The sequence below is a fragment of the Pyxicephalus adspersus genome, chromosome 5, assembly GCF_032062135.1.
Source record: "Pyxicephalus adspersus chromosome 5, UCB_Pads_2.0, whole genome shotgun sequence".
Classification (NCBI taxonomy): domain Eukaryota; kingdom Metazoa; phylum Chordata; class Amphibia; order Anura; family Pyxicephalidae; genus Pyxicephalus; species Pyxicephalus adspersus.
In genome coordinates, this window is record NC_092862.1 from 137118874 (window position 1) to 137140782 (window position 21909).

General features: G+C 38.9%; 1 protein-coding gene across 8 annotated transcripts in view; it reads right to left on the reverse strand.

Annotated features, from left to right (window-relative positions):
- Positions 1–21909, reverse strand: part of LOC140331659 (sterile alpha motif domain-containing protein 9-like) — a 69506-nt gene that overhangs the window by 40319 nt on the left and 7278 nt on the right. For 5 of the 8 annotated variants that reach the window (XR_011920958.1, XR_011920954.1, XR_011920957.1 and 2 more), the window contains 2 exons: positions 20321–20399; positions 11804–17364 (listed from right to left, as the gene is read on the reverse strand). Coding sequence is in view for 1 of the 8 variants with exons in the window: in XM_072412865.1 (XP_072268966.1) it covers positions 12600–17345 (4746 nt within the window). In the remaining 7 variants the exon portion in view is untranslated. Of the gene's footprint in view, positions 1–776; positions 17365–17660; positions 20157–20320; positions 20400–21909 lie in introns of those variants that run through there. The other 3 variants (XR_011920960.1, XM_072412865.1, XR_011920959.1) reach the window with 3 other exon arrangements.

Genomic DNA, 21909 nt, shown 5'->3' on the forward strand with positions numbered 1-21909 from the left:
GATCCATCCACAATAAGTTGCTGCCATCACAATGCAGGTAAATATAGCCTCCTGGCAAAGCTGTTAATCCACATGGAGCCAACACGAGACTGCTTTATATGTATTGTGATATAAATATTGTGTATCATACAATATATTGTACATTGCATTGCAGATATTTTGGGACTTTTATTTATTTATTAATTTATTACTGCATTTTTTGGTTTCATTTCCTTTTTTTTTCCTTTCCTGTGGATTCCAGATGATCTCTCAAATACCACGCTACAGCCATTACTAGCTAGATTCAAGAACTAAACCCAACCAAGCCAAACTTTGGCCAGTCAAGTTCCCAGATTTTCCCTCGAAAACTTGTTTTTGATACCACTAAATACATTTCTTCAAGGAAACACTAAACAGAATCAGGCATAACCACCATGCACAGAAAGTGATGCATAAATCCGGAGGCATCAGATGCAGAAGATTTTAGTGGTTGGTGAAGCTTTACAAGGGATCCAAAACTGGAGCTAAAACATGTTTGAAAAACAAATGTTTCACCTACCAATGGTTTTGAAATTCTGTACACCCAGTCTTGTAATGCACACAACTCTGTTTTTGGTAGGATCACTCCCTTCTAACTAAAGTCCCACTTTAACTATTGGCGACTCAGGCAGGTGGTTATTGCAAAAAGGATCTACCTGCCTGATCGCTGTCCAGCTGTCAAATTTTGCTGAGCTGTTCATGCAAACCCAGCAATCCTGGCTTGCACATGCGGGTAATAAATGATCTCCTGTTGTTGTGTGGGAGTTATGTCATCCCATGCAGGAGTTATGTCATCAAGATGGCCAAAGGTCATCTCCAGGAAGAAAAGAAGAATGAGGACAGGGACTGAACAGGGATAGGGGAGTTAGTTCTGCTTTAAGCATTACAAGTTCCTAATATTATAAAGTAGTTACATCAAAATGTGTAAAACTTTGACATGCCTTGACTTTTCCTTATCTGCTGGTGAATATCCTTTATGTCTTCAGAGATCTAGGCTCAGCCATTAGTCAGCCAGGAGTATTACGATGCAGACACACTGTAGACTCATTAGCACAGCTCATTATGTAATTCCAACCATTTTTCATAAAGAGTTCTGGAAAACGGCAATTAGCATCTTGAAATCCTTTACACCACTGTTATTATTGGAAAGCCGGCAGACACTTTTTTGGCGCGGAGCTCGGCCTGGGGTTGAGGGGCTCCTAAATGCTTTCTCCAAGCATTCTGTTTCCCAGCTGGCGCTGAACCTACATGGCACCCCAGAGATAAAACACTGGAAATGAGGGCAAAATTAGAAAGAACCAGAGCCAGAGCAAACATTTCAATATTCTTTCCTTTATTACATTAAAGTTCAACCCTAAGGCAAAAGTAAAAATCAGGCTGTGTGCTCATAATGGCGTCTGGGAAACATTGAACTGCTCGGGAAGCTCAACTATTTTTTCTTTCATCAGGGCCATCTTTGAGATGAGGGCAATGGGTACTTTTGTGCCAGACCTCGATAAAAAAGGAATATTTCTGATAGTCCTGCTTTTAATACCAGTTTTTTATGGTTCGTTTCAGCCACATTCAGCAAGCTGTGGATGCTTGTCATGAACATGGCCCGTGTAAGCTCCCTCTTTACAGAAAAAAAAACTACAGAAAGGGTTTTTTTTAACCAAAAGTCATACTGCTCTGCAATTTTGCATGGCTTAAATTTAAGTCTAAAATAATGCTTCTGTGTATGAATTCATTACTTGTTAAATATGTTCTAAATTCATTCTTTTGTAGTTCCTTGTACAGCAAAGCTTATGCTGGTAAAGAGAGAGAAGCAGAACCAAGAGCCATTCATTTTTGCTGCAGTGCCATTAAGGAACATGCTGATAGGAGGCGGAAAGACAATAATAGTGAAAAGACCTTATCAATCTCCTGCTTCGCCCTTAATTCAATGGAAGGGGGAAGGACAAGACCCGTAAATGGTACTTAAATGCTGCACAGAAAAATCAGGTCTTCTGCCTCGGCAGGTGAGCTGTAAAAAAACTAAAACTGTATTGACAGAAACTCAAATCTTCTGGCAGGATACATATTTCACTATCTGGAGTTGAGCTTTAAAAAGTTCTGTAAATACGATACTTGGAGTAAATTTAGGAAAAGATTGTGTAATTGGGAACCATCCACTAAGCACATTCCACTCGTCACTCCCACGGACGTGTCGGATCAGCACAAGCCATCAGCCATCATTAGGGTTTCAATGGTTAACCAGAAAGAGACGGGCACAGGAAGACACAGAGTACATAAGAAAAGGAAAACATTCCTTGACTTGGCGGTGGGTCTATTGCCAGTCACACCCAGTGTGTGGGCTGAGGAATGTATCAACGCTGGGAGTCACACACAAAATTGTCATCACGTTCACCATTTTTTTAAAAAGAGACCCTGTCACTTTGCTCATTCAGTAGAAAGGTGAAAAGACTCTTAAAAACCAAACCCTTCCACTCAATTCTATTTATTTTCACCAATTATTTTTACACAGTATTTATATAGCACCATCATATTACACAGAGCTGTACAAAGTCAATAGTCATGTCACTAACTATTCCTCAAAGGGGCTCATAATATAATGCCCCTACCATAGTCATATGTCATTAACAAAGTCTAAGGTTATTTTTTTTGGAAGGGGGGAAGCCAACTAACCTCACAGTATGTTTTTGAAATGTGGGAGAAAACCGGAGTACCTTGAGGAAACCCACACAGACCAGGGAGGTCCTGCAAACTCCATGCAGATAGTGTCCTGGGTGAGATTCGAACCTGGGACCTAATGCTCCAAAGGCCAGAGTTCTAACCACTGAGCCACTGTGCTGCCCAATAAAGGGGGGGGCATGTGACCACCTCCCATGATACAGGGCTAGTGTGAACAGCCAATAACCAGGCCTGAAAATAGTCACATGAGGGGGGTAGGAGGTGTAAGCTCTGATAGCACTTTAAAAAGAACTTACATAGAATTTGGGCTGCTGGCTGCAATAGTGGAGCAAAGGAAAAGGAAAAAAAAGCTCTGTGATCCCCAAAATATTTCTCAGAAGCAAAACCTCCTCCCAATAAAAACAAAAAAAAAACAAAACAAAACACTTTAATCCTAAAGGCCCTATGAAGAAGCACAAAGCGTGTTTTTTTTTGCTGAAGAGCTAGCAAATTATTATTGTTATTATTAATATTAATAATAATAAACAGGATTTATATAACACCAACATATTACGCAGCACTGTACATTAAATAGGGGTTGCCAATGACAGACAGATACAGACAGTGACACAGGAGGAGAGGACCCTGCCCAGAAGAGTTTACAATCTAGGAGGTGGGGGTAGTCTCACAATAGGGAGGGACTGTCAGTAATGTCAGTAATCGGTAATGAAAGTTTTCTAACTCTATTCTTATCCTTTCCCTATAGCAACTTCCAATATACTGAATTTATTTTTGCTTTGCCCCCCCCCCCCCCATTTTTATAGGGAGGGGGTTAAACTTATTGATCTTTCTATGTTTGCTTTAATTTAAAAGTCATGCAGTAAATTATGGTTTAAAAAATAAATCTATGCAAATCTGCACATAAATTTGCCAGGACCGCTGTGAACCTGAACCTCATCCAGAGCTGACAACACTGCTGCTAATTGTAAACTGGTGGCTTAGAGTTGTCATCCTGCAAAAGGAAATGCTGGCTGGTATTCCAGCTATGAAACTTTACTTTAGATTTATAAAATCACTTTGCTTTATGAATCTCTATATAGTAAGGCATAATGCCAAAAATTCCAGAAGATTTAGGCCTTGCATGCACATTAAAGATAAAATCAAAACTCCTTTAACCTAATACTGCAGGGTCCTCTTCTCTTTATTTCTGGCTGAGAGGTCTTTGCTGATCCAGAAACTGGTGCTGATGTGATGTGCTGTCCTCTTCATCAATAAAGCACATGGTGTGGTAGTGACACCTTCTTCAAATATGAACATTATGACACCCTGCACTCACTGTATGTCCTCAGTCTTTCAGGAGTGAGGCTACGTATTATTTATCCTTGAAGACTGAGGACACCTTGTGGTGGACAAAAGGTTATTGCCCAAGACAACTCCAAAATGAAGGTGACTTGCAGTCTGTGCAGCTTTTCTAAGAATACATAGGGGATGTTTTGAAAAAAATGTTTTCTTTTTGTCAAAAAACATCTATTGTTGCCCATCCAGGTTTTCAACATAGTATGCATGTTATCCTTTCCCATCTACAATATCCTTAATGTATGACATTCATCTTTTTGCTAGATTGACTTTTGCACCTGTTGATGAAGCTTTGCTGCCATCTAGTGGAAAAACCTATATTATATGATATTTTATATTATTAGAAGTAATATTAAAACAATAATATATAAATAAAAGAAACTCAGTAACTAAAAATGTCAGGGGAGGGAGAGAGCAGCAGCAGCTCCATGTGATACAGATAAGTTATCTGTGGCTCTGTATTGAACTGCTCTACATTGGGGGAAAGCCTATCATGGGGTCTGCACTGCAGGGATCTGCACTGAGGCCTGTCTATGGGGGTCTGTAGTGGGAACTGTCCCTATGGACCTGTCACTGGTGGTTGTTAGTCTAAGGGTCTGTATTGAGGTCTGTTAGAATTGGGTCTGTACTGAGGTCTGCACAATTGTCTAGAATTGGACCTCCTGAGGTTGCAGACATAACATTGAATATGCAAATGCCCAGCAGCAGTCCTATGGCTTTAGGATGTCTATACAAGGGGGTCTCTTATTGGTAAAGAACAAGTGTAAAGCATTTAAAAAATACACATTTGGTATAATCCATGGGAAAAAATGTGTGTTATGTTCTCTTTTTCTATTCTATTCTTTTTTAATATGTTTCTATTTTTAATACATTTTTTTTACAAGAGATGATGTCAATGGTGCTTCGTAGTAGGAACACTAGATAATTTGTGAGTATGCACGCACAAATTTCCTGACACCTCTTTTCAAAAAGCAGAAATACTTAGTTTTTGACTGAAAAATTTAAGAGAAAAAGATATCTAAAAAGAAGAAATGCTAGTGGGAAGAATGTGCAGAATTACATTAAACATAATTACAATTACAAAGTCTTGGGAGTTTGTTTAAAGTGAAAAAATTATTCTCACCTTTTAGGAAGCCGTATTACTGATGACAAATTTATCACAGAAAAAACAGAGCTCATAGTGGCAATGTCTGCAGTGCATTGGTTCATGTATAAAGAGCTGAAACTACACAGGAATTTTGTACACATATAATGCTTTCAGTGGTTAATCAAACTAATCAGAAGGAAAGTTTAGGGTTAAGGGTTAGGAACACTTTAACCAAAATTTCTTAGATTTCACAATTAGTAAAAATACTTCAGTGTTATCTGGTGGAATTTTATTAGAAAGTCAAATACTACTACTACTACGGGGTTGGACGATTTCTCCCTTCAGAATATGTGCAATTAATCATGGCATAGATTCCACAAGGTCCTGGAAACATTCCTTTTGGACTTTTTTTCCATGTTGACATAATGGCATCATGCAACTGCTGCAGATTTATTGGCTGTACATTTATGATGTGAATCCTCCCTTCCTTCACATCTCAAAGGCGCACTATTGGATTGAGATCTAGTGACTATGGAGGGCATTGGAAAACATTAAACTCATTTCCATGTTTAAGAAAAAAGTTTGAGCTTTGTGACATGGTGTTTTATCTTGCTGAAAATATCCATTCGAAGATGGGTACGCTAAAGTTATAGTTATAGAGATGGACATGGTCAGCAGCAAAGCTAAGGTAGGCTGTGGCATTTAAATGATATGCAGGTGGTAGTAAGAGCCCCAAAATTTGCCAAGAAAATATCATCCAGACCGTTACACAACAACCAGCAAGTGTTCATACAAGGCAGGACAGATGTATGTTTTCATGTTGTTGGTGCCAAATTCTGACCCCCCCATCCGAATTTTGCGAAATTTGAGACTCATAAGATCAGACTATTCAAATCTTCTCTTGTCCAATATTGGTGAAATGTGTGAATTGTAGCCTCGGGTGGCTGTACGTAGCTAACAGGAGTGGCAACCAGCGTGGTTTCCCATTGCAGTAGCCCATCCGCTTGAATATCCAAGCAGATCAAGCATGGTGGTAAAGGGGCGATTGCTTGTACTTGTTTTGCAACCACATTACCCAGGTACTTTGCAGTCATTGAGTCAACCATATCAGCTACTCTGTATACAAAAGTATTCCAGATTTAAATGTGAGGCCATCTGTGTGACAGCTAAAGTTTTGCTAAAATTTGATCATTCAACAGAATAATGATCTTAGCACACCAGCAAATCTGCAAAAGAATGGCTAAAAAAAGAAAAGAATCAAGGTGTTGCAAATGATCCAGTCAAACTTCAAGATTCTACAAGCCATTGAATCATGGGGTATACTTAGTTTTTCACCCCTCATTTTTTGGGCAAATTTGTTGGTAAATAAATAATGACATGGTAGAATCTGTTGTGTGTTATTGCACACCTGAGGTAGGATTTAAATTATTTTAGAACCTGCTTGATACATGAAACCTTAAAGCTGAAATTGTTTCCTTTTTTCCCATTACTGTATTGTATTCCTTTACCTGTCCATGACTGTTGGCTCATGACAAACTTCTATAGCCAGGTCTGTACTATAATGTAGAAATGATGGCGTGGCTCAAAGGCCAAATAACTTACAGGTTCCCCATGAGAGGCACTTTCCCTCCCTTTGCATCTTCATCAGGCTCTCATATTGCTCCTTGAAAACCCAACATGGGCAAAAACTGTAATGAGTAGCTGGGGAACGATGTACATCTATTCATTATTCCTCCATTTGTGCAGAGAATTCAAAAGTACTCAATTTTCATGTTCACAGCGTTGGGTTCATGTCTGGCTACAGTCAAGTCTGCTTGCTTGGTGGTTTTCACATATGAGATTTGCAGTTCTTTGGATAGTTTGAGTTATGAAGGCAGTTTATGCTTACATTGTTTGGATTCCACTATAATTTTTTTTTGAGATTTTGTAAGCATGAACAAAAAGAAACATGGATATACAGGTATGAGATCAATATACATAAAACAAAACATGTAGCAAATGTAGATGAACAAAAGCAGTCCAAGCAAAGTATGTCCATGTCCAAATGTAGCAAATGCCACATATAAATAATGAAGAGTCCAGAATAAGTAACAGATTCCCATACAGTATTACTGGAAACAGACAAAAATATAATAATCACAGAACACACATAACACATTTTTTTTTTTACAGTAACAACAATAGGGAATAGAGAGAAGGGAAAGGAGGGTTGATGGGGCAATAGTAGTAGAATATTCCAGATTCAAGTATTCAAAACAGGTCCCTAGACCTGTAATTAAGAGTAATAAGTGTCCTAGGGTTCCCAAATCAGTTCAAATTTGTCCACTTTGTTTTGAAGAAGAGCTGTAAGATATTCCATCACACAAACATCTTGGATACAAGGATATAAATCCTCCACGGAGGAAGGCAATTTGGATTTCCACCTGGCTGAAATCAGGGTGCGAGCCACTAAGTTATGGGTAGCAAGTTTACTGGTAAATGGTTAAGCGGATCTAGTAAGATGTGTTGTTGGGTCACATGCTTAAGCAGCTTGAGAACACGGTCTTAATCACTCTGAATATTGGGACAGTACAAGAAATATGTTCCAGGGTTCCCCTCTGGGTCCCGGATCGCCATCAAAAACAATCCACAGTGGGAAACAATCTGGCAAAACATCTGGTGTATGGTACCATCTAAATTTGATTTTGTATACATTTTCTTTGTACAGTGTACAAATTGAACTTTTATGTGCTGCTTCCCAAACATCCCACCACTCGTCACTGTCCAAAGTACGGCCTAAGATAGATTTACATGTACTCATATACAAACTTGCTAGAGGTCCTTTGTATGGATATGTGAAGGAGGCGGTAGATTTAGGAAATAAGACCTTTAGTATAGGGACCGTCCATACATATTCTTTCAAAGAATGTGACTTCTATAAATCTGAGCGTTTGAGTGAGGGAGAAGGCATAGTGTCCAATCTGCAGGTACGCAAAAAAAGGAAGTTTGTGGGAGTTCAAATTTAGCCTGAAATTCCGAGAAAGAGAGCAACCCCTTCCCCACAGGATGCAAGATATTCCTAAGATGGAGTAGCCCCCTATCCCTCCAGGGCTGACACATCCCCCTGGTGAGACTATCGGGCAACAGTGGGTTGTGAATAACGGATGTCAGTACTGAAACTAGAGAGGAGAGACCATATTTATTATTATAAGTCCGCCATAGATTCCTTGTAAACATCGTTGGCGAGAGCATATCCTTATCTGCCAATAAAAGGGAGGAACTCCATAGCATTACATTAGGGTGGATCGGGGCAATCCAAGATTCCTCCAATTCCCTACAAATAGTAGGGGAGGCTAACGTGAACCAAGAAGGCAGTGAGCATAAATGAGCCGCCACATAATATTTAATCAAATCTGGAGCCCCCAGACCCCCAAACTCCCTTGGTGTACAAACTACTGACTTTGAAAGTCTATGCATCTTATGTGCCAAAATGAATTTTAGAAAACCAGCCTGTAATTTTTTAAGGTCCTTAACAGGAACCCCCACCGGGAGAGTCTCTAATAAATATAAAAGCTTTGGATTCCACTAATATTTTACACTGTATACCACTGTAAATTGTTGAGTTTTGAACAATCAAACACTAGATCTTTATTCAAATGGTGCTTACAAGTACTATGTCTCAGCTAAAGCAGTAGAACCTAGGTATAGAGTATTAATTTCTCTGCTCTTTCCGTTTTACTATTGGAGGGTGTAGGGAAAAATACCATGTGCATGTAAATTTTAACAAATAACTATTCTTTTTAATAGGTATGCTCAAAATACAATATCATTTGTGTTGGTTACATCCCGTTGTACCCCCCACTGTTAGTTGGTACTGACCCTGGTTGTCACTCCACGTCCTACCCATTGTGAGCATGCTGTGGGGATTGCTCGTAGCTATAGGCTTGCAGTAGTTCAACCAGTAAACACACACTCAATTTTTAAAATAAAATTCAGGCTCCTGCCTGTGTTCTTTATTTTAGCACAAGGTTGCTAGTTAACACAAAGTAAAAAAAAACAAAAGTCAAAGAGCAGCTGGTCAACTAACTTCCTCTTTGGTAGTTCCCTTTTTTACAAAAAGTCTTTTTGCATAAACAAAACGTGGCAACTTACTCTCCAGAGCTCTTTTCCCTTTAAGCTTTGGGAAGTCAGTGAGCTTCTAGCAGTCTGCTCCATATTCTCTAGAGAACCTGTGCTTTCTAGATCCAGGTGAAGACCCGGACATGGACCTTGTAGCCAATAATTCCTCCCAACTCTTTTTTTGCTGGCTCCAGGATCCTAAACAACAGCTTTTCATACAACCCATCTGCCTGCTTGACAGTTACTTTTCTTGGAGCTCAACCTGGGTACTATATAAACACTATGCAGGACTTTTCCAGCCAAACCCTGGGCCACCCTTTCACATCATCCATAGGAGTTGCTGCTATTTATGTAGGCTTTAGTGAGAAATGACTTTTTACCATATAGGAAATACCCAGAAAATCATCCTTTGCAATGGCAAGCTATAATAAACTACATTTGTTTCTCTTCTGAGTATGGGTCAGTTGACACTACATATGGATTTTGTCAAGTCTGTAATTTGCCATACTGTATCCCACGCATAAAACATTTTTTTAGAATACCATTTTCATGTGAGAGTATGCTGTGCAGACAAACGGGGAGAAAATGTGCTAACATTCTTTTATCTAATCATGTACAAAGAAATGTAATAAAACACCATTATTGCTTGCACATGATTGAATGGCTGAAGTCAAATGAGGTAACTAAAAAAGTGAGCTATTTGTTGTATATTGATAAATCACTTTACTAAGTGAACAGCTACTCCAGTTTTATTCTGATTGAAGAACCCAAGGCAGTGAGAGCAAAGGTTGGGAACTGTGTGTTGACAAAACAGGCTGAAGTGTGAATGGACTACAGAACCAATATGAAAGGTGGTTGATACAGATACAGATGTTACAGCCTCTAAACAGAAGAGGGAGAAGTGTGAATGAACCATAATGAATGATTAATGTCTTCACATCTCAGAACAGGGTGAAGAGTTGATGAACCAAAGAACAACCATGAAAGTTTCATACATTTTATCACCTCTGGACAGAGCCACAGAACCAACATGAAAGCTTGATAGTCCTGCTGTCCTTTGGGGCTCTGAAGTAAAAGCAGTTTACTGTAATGCTGTGTGACAAGAAACTCAGAAGCATTCCAGAGTTTCAATACAATCTCAATGTTTTGAATGCTGAATATTCCCCTAGTCTCCAAGCAATTTACAAACCCCCCATATATCCATCCCACCATGCCATGATACAACAAAAATGTATCTAAAACCCAGCTAAGACTGTAGTTGTTGTTTTGCCGGGGTCCTTCTTAAAGTGCTGATGGCATTTTCTATGTGACATGGACACCTACCGGTATATAGATTTCTCAGCTTTAACGGGCGTGGGCTTTAAAAAGCTTTGTTTGTCTTTCTTTTCTGTAAAATAGCTGATATTCACAGTAAAATAGTTGTATCATAGCAGAAATGCTTAATTCTCCTTATGGAACTTGAATATATTCATTTCTGTAGAAGCCATACTGGCAAACCCCAACTCTGTTGATACCCTTGACTTTAATTAGTTAAAATTATGTTAATTGTATTAAAGCTACAAACATACAGCTACATATATAGTTTAAGTACATAAAATGAGTATGTAGTTCACCTTTTTGGCCCCCCATCACTTCCTTTTTTTTTAGTAGCTCATGATTTTGCCTATATATTCATGTTTTATCAGCAGTTTAGGTTTCCTGTACATCTTTTCTGTGTATTTATGGTTACTTAATATATATTTTGAAAATGTAAAAGCCAGATGTTGGGCTATTGGGCTTAATATTCTTTTCAGTTTCAATTGATTTGTATTTTGTTTGTAAAGTTGGTTTGGCATATTACAATTTTTTATAGACACACCTGTTTTGGTTAGGCCACTACAAATCAATCACATAGTATGGATGTACAGTATGTAGCTGAAAGGTAATATTTTAAAAGGGCACCCAATTAGATAAGGTGATTATTTGATCCTGATTTATTAAAGTTCTCCAAGGCTAGGGAGGATACATTTTCATTTGTGGATCTGGATGATCCATCAAACCTAAACGGGATTTCTTAAAAGTCATTAGCTAGTTGTTAGCAAATGTTTTCAATTCTGGATCAGATCCATTCCAGGGTTGCTGGATCACCCAGGTTCACTGATGAAAGTGTATCCTCCTCAGCCTTGGGGGACTTTTTATAAATCAGGGCCTTTGTGTTTCTGTAAACCACACAGAATTTAAAGCTGAACTCAATAAAATGCATAAAATAGAGCCGTAATACCTGCTAAAAGATTTTTTGTTCACCTAGTTCTAAGATTAGATGGCAGCAGTGCAGGAGAGTTGTTTTTTTTGCTACTGCTAAGAAATACTTCGAGATCTTATCTCCTTGTGCTATTTTGCTCTTTTTTTTCAATGCCAAATGTGAGTTATGTTGTACAGGGTAGCCGGTGTCTTACTAATTTCATGTACTTGCTTTGAAAATGTACATCTAAGGATGCATTCATTAACTCGCCTAGCGGTATTCCCGAGTGTGACTCGGGGTGGATTTTACATGCTAAAAGCGGTAATCCCAAGTCACACTTGGGTTCGCCAAAAACATAAAAAAAAAACACTTACCTTGTTTCTTCGGTGTCCTGCTCAGCCCTGCAAGTCCTTAGGACACGTCTTCTTCAGAGACGTTCTCTGGGGTTTCCGGGTGACATAGGTGCATGCGTCAGTCTGGTGGGAAATTCAAATAATTTTGTAATGGATTCAATTTTTTTTTATTTAAAGTTTATTATTAAATATTGGATATATATCAGTGAGGTATGCCTAAGAATTATAGGCCTACAATGTAAAATAAATTTCCATCGCAAGAAAATGTAACACTTTTTGTGTGAAAATACGGACTGACTTAGAACGCCAGGGGGGTAAACGCATTCTTCTGTATATTTATATCTGCATTCAGTATTAGGTGTGGAAAACAGCTTTTCTTATATTGTTTTAGCTAACCTCAAGTATGCAATTTGTGTGTCTTGCCACTTGCCACTGTTTGCATTATACCAGTAGCAAGATTTATAAACTACTGGAAAACCAGACCAATTTTTGCCTGTTGCTGGCCATCCATTAAAAGGTGACACACAAAAATAAACAAAGCAGAAATGCTTCATTCTCATTATGGAATTGGAGAACACATTATTTTCAAATGTGTATACATACATACCACAAGTTTTAGTTTTGTCAGATATCAAGCATTTTTACCACTATTTACAAATTGAAAATGAATCAGTTTTAAAGCGTATTCAAAATTTGGTAAATACTCCTTTGGTAAATAGTTGAAATACACTTGTTATTCTATGCCTAATTTAAGGAAATGTTTGGTTGTGGATAGTAGTGATAGTAGGCAGTTACAAACTGCATTCTTTTCAGTTGTTTAAATGCTTTCTACGTTGTAAGCATTAAGGCCATCCATAGAGAATCCAAGGTAAAAGGACACCCGCTCAATGCTTTTGCCACTTCTCAACTGTCCAAGATAAACTGGTCTCACTGGAATCTTTATTCCGCCTTTACACTCCACATAGATCATGTTATCTTCAGCTCTTCCATTTACAAGTTGTAACAGATCTTTTGTTTCTTTTTCTTTCCAAATGTCTCCACTCTGCCACAAGGAATTTAGATCAGATGTTGGAACAGGAAACTTTTTATCAATTTTGTCTTTGTGAACAAGTCTTGCTAAGCCAGTGTGCTTGCCAAGATAGAAATGTGCTATGGGCTGTTTGGCATGGCACATGTGCCGATACTGACCTCTGAAAGTTTTCTTCATAGCAATAATGTATTCAGCTATGTGTTTGGAGTCAGAATCCAACTGGTGAATGTTGTGAGGCCAGAACAGGAGTGAGGCTAAGAAGTAAGGTTCTGGAAATTTGAAATCAAGACCAGAATGCTGCAGAACCTCCCTGAGATACTTTTTCAGTGTTTCAAAAGGTGCAATCTGTTTTGATTTCGGAGAAATACAATGAAGCACAATATTTGCCAAGATAAAATTTTGCTTGTCTCTCATAATAAATTTGTCTGTACGGTTTTGGAGTAAATATTTGTAGGCTTTGACAATGGCCTCCATGTTTTTATCCTCCTTTATAGGATCTGTAAGATATTCAAGAATACCTGAGAACCTGTCTGCCCTGCATGACTGAAGACCAAGCCTATAATCCTCAATTCGTTTTAAAACCCCTCCGCCTTGTGTTTCCTTTTCATCTGTGATCTTCATAAGATCAAGGTTGCAAAAATTGCGTCTATAGTTTATATAATACTCTGAAACTTTTTCCCTTGTTTTAAAATCTGTACTTTCCTTTAGGATGTTTCGTTGTTTCAAATACACAAAATAGTCTTGAAAGAAATCAAAAGCATCCTTTAGATAAGTGTTCAGCTTAATCAAAAAGGATCTGAACTCATTGAGAACATTAAGAAACTTTTGGTAATCTTCACTGGCATTGTCAACAGAAATGTCCCATTTGCCAGACAAGTATTGCATTAGGTGTTTTCTTGACAAAATGTCTTTTGAACTGAACCATGGTATCTGTAGAAGTATTTTTATTGTGTAAAGGCAGACTTCAATATGACCAAGGTACCCTGCTGTATTGTACACCCGATAGCGCCTAGCCTTCGTCAGTTCATCTTCTGCTCTTTCTCTCTCAGTTTTTTCTGTCTGTTCCTGGCATTCTCTGAAAGCAAGTGATGCATTTTCAGCTGTTTCCAAAAGTATTTTTAGTTCTTCAGCAGAGACAGGATTATCTTTGCTAAACGTGTCCATCATAGATTTCATTTGGGTTTTATAAATCTGACCAAGTGTATCTAGAACAAAGGAATTCATTGGTGCAATTCGCTTTGCCTCCTTTGCCCAATATAATGCCTCTGGAAATTTTTTCTCTCGGATGTAAAAGTGTCTTGCCAATGCTTGACAAATATAAGGGTTTTGGTTGAATCTCTTTGTTCCTTCATTTAGAACCATTGTCACATATAAATTTCCTTCGTGTTTTTGTATTTCTTCAATTAATGGAGAAAACAAGGTATCGGTTTCATCACCATGCTCCTTTCGATGCCGAGTTACCAGCATGCTCTGCATGTTTTGACATAGAATCTCTCTGCCAATTCCAGTGCTATGGAAAACATTATTGTCCAGCAATCTAAGCATGACACTACTTTGTTGAATGTTGTATGTGTTCATTAATTCTTCGATGCATTGTTTTGCAATCAATGGATGGCTTATTCTTAGACCTTGATATCGCCCATATTCTTGCACCTCTGTGCGAAGTATTATGGCAAAATAAGTTCCCATGGTGTCTTCAATGCTCTCATAACCCCAATAGGTTTTTTTTGCTGTTATGCCAAGGAATTCCTCACACATTGATGCAGAAATTGTAGAATCCTTAACATATTTGTTTAAAAGGGCTAGAATGGAAATAAATTGGGCTTGCTTGCTTGTAGCGCTTAATCCTTTTAGTATATTTCTTACCACATTTTCAATATACCTTTTGTCAAAATTGCTTTTCATGATCATAAATGAATAGAAATCATCTGGTTTTTCATAATTTTCCTCAATCTCTTTCAACTTTGTTTCAAAGGCTCTTTGCTCTTGTTCAGATAACTTATAGGTTAATGGGACACTGTTTGTACAATTAGATTTTGAGCTTTGCTCTGGGTTCTGCGATCTCATGCAATTTAAAATGATCACAACTGGCTTCTCAAATTTCATGTATCGTTTCGAAATTACAGACTGGATAGAATTCTGTAAAAGGAAAGTGTTTTCTTCTTCTTCATAATCATCCACAAGAAGCAAGACTGGGTAATAATCTGTGCGATTGGGTGAACCAGAGACAGCTAAATTAATAACTTCCTCTGCAATGTCTGTAAAACTATCTGTTTTTCTTTGTAAGGTTGCACAGCGAAATGTTTCTCTTAAATCCCAGAGGACATGCATTGCTGTGGTGGTACCTCCGCAACCAGGGTGGTGAAAAAGAGTAATAATTTTTACACTTATTTGCTTGTCACATTTGGACCAGAATTCAATCTGCTCCTTTAGCTTTTTATGGATATCTCTTTCAATGAATGGTCCTGTGTATTTTTTCATTGAAAAATAGAAGTTCCACCATGTTGCATTGCCACCTTTGTAAAAATGTTCTTCTTGTGTCTTTATAAAATCTTTAAATTTCGACTCGTTACTCTCCATGTCTGTGTCATGACACTCATTGGCACAAAGAATATTTAAGGAAGCCATCAAATCCTCATCTTTCCTGTGTAGAATGGTAGAAGATCCACCATGTGATGGCAAGAATCTGCTTGACGAGCGGGTATTGGACTTCAGTTTCAAAATTGTCCCATTTACATTTTCAATGTCCAAGTGGTAGACACACCTTTCCTCCATTACCTCTTCACTTTCTAATCTAGTTTGCAATCCTTTCCAGCTTTGAAAAGTTTCTTCACTTTCACAAATGCAAAGGATGTCTGTCATACCACTAAGCTCTTGGTAAAAGGCACTGAAAACTTCATTCATGGGGTCAACTGGGTCTTCAACAACTGAAAGCAAAAGAAACACAACAATGAATTTCCCTCTTTCCATAACATCTTTTCTGCAAAGAAAGGATACCAATCGTCTTACATCTGCTGCTTTTTCTTTTTGCCATTGCTTGTAATTTAAGGGTTTGTAGTCTTGGCTTTCAAGATCCAGTCTCCCATTACAGAAGATCCAAGCAGTTTTTTGATACAGTTTAAGCTCTTCAAGCTTTTCATTTGTGACATTGTCCATATTTTGATATTGGCTTGGAACATGCAAACTAGGTTTCCGTTTCTCCTGGAAAGCTTTACATAAACCATTAGTAACTGACTCAGGATCAAAATCTAAAACTGCAAACCAAGGCACTTCATGCATAAAGTCTAAGGTTTTTGTATGGCTTTCACGACATTTGTTTACAACTAGAATATACCATTTATAGTATGAGTTGTCCAGGGTGTCTCTGTTTCCAGTTAGTAAACTTACAAGCTTGAAGCCAGGTTCTTGGTCTTTCTGTAGATTTTTTCTCTGATTGTCTTCAGCTGCTTTTCGGGCATCATCCCTGTCTTTTGTTTGAGTGTAAAATGACTTTAATCCAGCCATATCGTGTTGTACGTTTGCAAGAATATCTTTAGAACTTGCTCCATCTCGTAGAAAACAACATTTTTCTTTACCCTTTTTCCATGTTTTGTCTTTGAAAACATACTCGTATGTGTGGAATACTTGGGAGTGACAAAATTTATATGCAGGAACTACATCTACTTCTATAACAAACAAATCAGACTTTGTGTTGTCCTGACACAGTACTTGGACAAATCGAGGTGGACGAATGCATTGTTTTGCCAGGTCCAGTTGCTTTTCCTCAAAGTATTTGTTTATCATTTGATCTATATAATTGACATATGTTTCACTGTTCTCAATGTAAACACCAATAATTGCTCCATGTGGCTTGTCCCGTACTCCAAAATGGATAGTGCCATTTGTGCGGGCGTTCATGCATGCAGCGGCAAACCTAAAGACTTCATTACAGAACTTCATTTTTTTATCCTCTGTTGTAGCATTTTCTGTTTTAGTAAACTCCTTGTACTCATGTACTGGGTCAATGTAATTAGATGTGCCTGATTCTGGTGGAAGATAATGATGCTGAATATAACATTTATTTACATGACTGCAGTCAAAAGTGCACGGTGTTGTTTTTGAATGACTGTTAGAATATTCAGCAGAGGTTGACTTTGGTTCTTCTGGTTCCTTGGACGCATTCTCTGGTTCTTTGTTTTCTCTGCTAGGTTTTGTTTCTTTGGGTGAGTCACTTGTGTCCTGTTTAGATTTTGTCTTTTTTTGTTTTGCATCAGTGCCTTTTTCATTCACTTTTGTATTACTCTGCTGGCCCTCTTTGCAACTTTGATTGAGTTTTTTCAAGTGATGAGCTATTAATGTAGCTGGGCCATGCTTGATTCCCATCTCCACCAAGTCTTGTTTAGTCAGTATCTTTAGGATCTCCCCGGTTACTTCTTGATTGTAAATAATGTCTCCAACAGATGAATCCAGTTTAAGTTGTTTGGTGACCCAAAGTTTTACATGATCCTTTGTCCATTCTTCAAAGTTTAGAGGCATCTTTATGGGAATGTCCATGTTGAACTCTGTTTAATCCCTGAAAATCGAAATTTTTTTGTCAGAAATGATTTCATAGCAGGGGATATTTTCTTTCAATGCATTTAAACTTTATTGTAGACTATCTACTGTTTAATAAATATCTGGAAACCCAATTGTACTTTCATCTGTACAACTGACTAATCACATCACAAAAAATCTAAATGTATTATTGTGGACAACATCTAAGTTTGAATAACACCTAACTGTAGCTCTGTTTACTTTTATCAACTTAAAGAAGAAGTAAAACTGAAAAGTGCCCAAAACAAAAAAAAAAACAAAAAAAAAACAACTTACCTTGAATCTTGCAGCGCAAGAAATTGGTCTGGAGGTGTCTTCCATTGGACCCTGTGTCGTCCCGGTATCTGTCACCGAGCTGGCGCTGCCATTTTTGCCTCTTCTTTCAGGTTTTTCTACCTACATTACCCGACCCTGACACGAGATCAGGTGACGTAGGTTGGAAACAAACTTTTTTTCCCTTTTCACAAAAGGCTAGTTCTAGCTTGGGCATGCACAGAAGGAGCACCCAAGAGCCTCTCAGGATGCGTGACGTAGGTATTCAGGGAGGCTTTGTGCTCCCATTCATTCTGTATCGCCTAGGTGATAGAGAATTAGGGGGTGGTGCTGCACCTTTGTTTTTTTTTGGTTTTTTTTTTTTAAAAAAAAACAGAATATTTTACCTTACATAAAAGAGTTATCTACCCTATTATGTAAAGTGAAATTTCTGAGTTTAGGTATGCTTTAAATTGTTTGAATAAAGATTAGACCTGAAATTAGACATTGACTAAAGTAACATTTATTATTCATGAATAGAAATGATTATTTATTATTAGTTTTAAATTCCAGTCAAAATGTGTTGCTAAAGTGCGAAATATTCAAAATTTCTACTGTTAGGAGACATTTTTCGGGCCAGTGATTCTGTGCTATGTGTAGAGTATTCCATACAGCTTTTTCTGCCCAGCTATGTCACTTGCACTAGCAGCAGCAAGGAGAATAAGGAAATAGGAGCATCTCCTGCTTCCCTTGAGCCATGCAGCCTGAGATGTACTATCTCGACACCAACACATACTCAGAGGCTGTGAACAGCTAATAGGATTTTAGCAGATTAGTCTCTGACTTAATCCTGTGCTGTGCTGTGCTTAATCCATTGGCTGTGGAACTTTATAGTCTCTCTGCTACTATCCACTAGTGCCTGTTGTTGGATTAAGCTAGGCCTACTTGCTGCTGATGTAGGTATTTGCTAGATTTACTGTTGCTGACTTTGCCTCTTTCTAACCATGTGAGTGTATGCTGCCTGGACTGACTTTTTAGCTTTTTAGCTGTGACCCCGACTTTGCTTTTGTCTGCTTTTTGAAAACCTTTTCTGGTGAACGGATTATCTATGAATGACCTGGCTTTGTATTCCGAACATGTCTCTGCTGGAATCTTGGTACTGCATTATCTGTGAATTTCAAGTCCTTTGTCAGGCCTTTTCCAAGCACCATCTCTTGCCCACAGTCCTGGGGGCAACCATGTACTGGGATGGTGCAAATAGTCTCCAGAGACTGAAAGGGGGCTTGCTATAAGGGAAGACTTGTCATTAGTGTAGGAGACTGGTGTCTGACGAGTACTGTTGCTGGACCAGGGCCTTACATCTACCTTTTTTTTTTTTTTTTTTGTCTGTTACCCTTATTTTTTGTCCCTGTGATATTGTAGGCAAGAAAGAGCTTAGAAGTTGTTTTTGGAACATGAAGGTGCAGAAAATGTTTCTTTCGTTACTATCCATTCTATCCTGACAGGGTTTGAAAGAATCTACTAAAAATTTCCATAGGTCAATAAAAACTGACATGATTTATGACTTCTCCCCACCTTATCCAAGGGTAAATAAAACATTTTAATTGCATCTGGACTTGTATACATGGCAAATGATTTCCAAAGTGCTAATTGTTGTGTGTGTGTGTATACATAGGCAGAACTTCTGCTTGTTTGAGGGCTTGTTTTATCTGACTTTCAACTGTTAAGGACCAGGATTTATTCAATGGTAATGCAAATGGATAGCCTGTTCTAGGGTGGAGTTGTGTGACAACCACAACTAACTAGTCCTTTTCATGGTAGGGTAGATTTCTAATATTTGGACTGCTTTTAGATTTGATTATGACATGCATTCATTCGTATCATTTTGATAAACTCATGCTTGATATCACATTTTATTTCCTCCTAGAGTTGCAAAACCTTTTCACTAAAATTTTGTATTAATGGTGGGAGAATCAGACCACAGCATAAAGTCTTCTCCAGCACATCTTAAAGATTCTCAGTTAGGTCAAGGTCTGGACTCTGTGGCTATCCATGTGTAAAATAATATATCATACCCCCTGAACCACTCTTTTACAATTTGGCATCAATGAATTGTAGCATTGTCATTCTGGAATATGTCCATACTATCAAGGAAGCAAACAATTTGATTGAATTGATGGAAAAACCTAATCATTGATGGAAAAAAACTAGTCATTCTATATACTCAGGTAGTCAGCTGACCTATTTTGTGGGCACATAATGTTGCTGAACCTGAAGCAACCCCAGATCATAACACTGCCCCCACAGGCTTAGGCCAGGCAGTATTTTCTGATTGGTGGGGAGGTGGTTGATCCTAAATGTTATGGTTTATTTTGATACACCTTTTTACATTCATCTTCCATTTTCAACTTGCTTTGCAGCTTTTATTTACTTTTGTACCACCTCATAACACAAAGGTAGGTGGGATTGGAAGACTACACTTTACTATATGCAGTTATCACAGGTCTGAATGGCCTATTTACTGGTATAAATAAGGTAGGTTTTAGAAAGATAAGATAGGAAATACTAATGTTAGGACATGAACATAATAGAGCCAAGATACTGATTCATTGATTTAGCAAGTAAGTGCCTGTCAGAGAACTCAAGGACAACAGGCAACAAATGAACAAACTTTCGTTTTTTACCTCTTATTTTTTGATCATAGGATCCTGGAACACAGCTACTTGTTATGCTGGAAACTGGTTGGTATCATTTACAGAAAGCCTGAAGATATAAAAAAAAGGATAGGCTCATTGTACAGCATGTACTCATTTACCCCCCTACTGTAACATTGTTATAGAGTAAGTTACAGAGAACCTACAGTGAGATTTCAGATATTAGCCAAGTTACATTAGCTAGAATGCATTACTAGCTGACTGACTGAACTAGTTTTTTGTATTTGCTTGGACCTGTGAGCTGGATCTTGAAATCTGAATGCGCTCTATTTTGTAGGTATCCCTAGGTTCCTGAACACATTTTTGGTTGATTTTTTTTTCAGAGAACCCTGGGATCCCCAAAATATATTGTCCTGTAATATGCAACAGGCAAATAAACTGAATTACTTCAATGTGTTCCATCTGCTTTCTTTTCTCTGGCTTATGGTGCTGCTGTCACAGATCCCTGCGGGTCCAGGCGATCTATGCCTCATTCAGTGTCACCCATCTTACACTCCCCTGCCACTAGCACCAGCTCTACTAAGGCATCACCTCTGCTGCTCACTTCCTGGTCCAGGTCATGTGACTCCCATTCAGCTTCTCCACTACCTCAGAGGACTAGAGTGTTTCACAGATGCGCTCCCCTGCTGGTGGAGATGTGAACACCACTAACTCCTAGTCTCCTGGACCCCCTCTGGTGGTAGGACAGGATGCAGCAGGTCACATGGCTCCACTCATTACAGGCTGTGCCCTTAAAAGGAAATGAAGGGCAACAGGAAATTGCCTGAAGAAGGAGTTCTTTGGCTCTGCTTCCGGGTGCCTGTTTGTTTATTCTCTTGCTCCTGATTCTTTGTGTACGGACCTCGGCTTGACCCTGACTACTCCTGATCCCTACTCCTGCCCTGACCTCTGGCTTGCCTGACTATCTGCTTCTCACCCTGGTACCACGCCTTGTTTCTGTCTGTCAGCAGTCACCTACCTCCGCGTGAACAGAGGCCGCAACCTGGCAGTTGCCTGCAGTGCACCATCCTCACCTCAGAGGCTCTGGTGAAGGCCGGGCAGCTGCCTAAACTCTGTGCCCTGTGCACGTCTCTACCAACAGAGCTGATTACACAAAGGAACCACTGTCCTGCCCTGCAGTACCATGACCGCTGCCTACTGCAATAATTGTAAGCCACATGGTGGTCAAGGGCCCCCTGCCTGGTCACTGACTCCATCCTGACTGCAGCCTGCCTGGTTAACAGTGCCACCCTGCCTGTGAAACACTTTGTGACCGCTTCTGACTTTCTGGCTGTCTCCTCTCAGAAGCCTACCTCTGCTAATCCATCTTTTAGTGGGGACCTGAAGACACGTAACAGCACCTGGTAGTCACTAGGATTACCATCACCCTTTGCAGGGTGCTCTGGTAAAGACCAGGTCCTGCTTAGATTCTGTGCCCCAGTTGATACTGCTTTTCCTGCCAGAAGGGGGATCATAACACAATGCCCCTGATTCATCAAGCAGAATCGGATGATCGCTCGGGCATTCGTATTCGCGATCCGAAATCGTACGCCGTCGCGCTATTCAGCAACTGAAAAAAC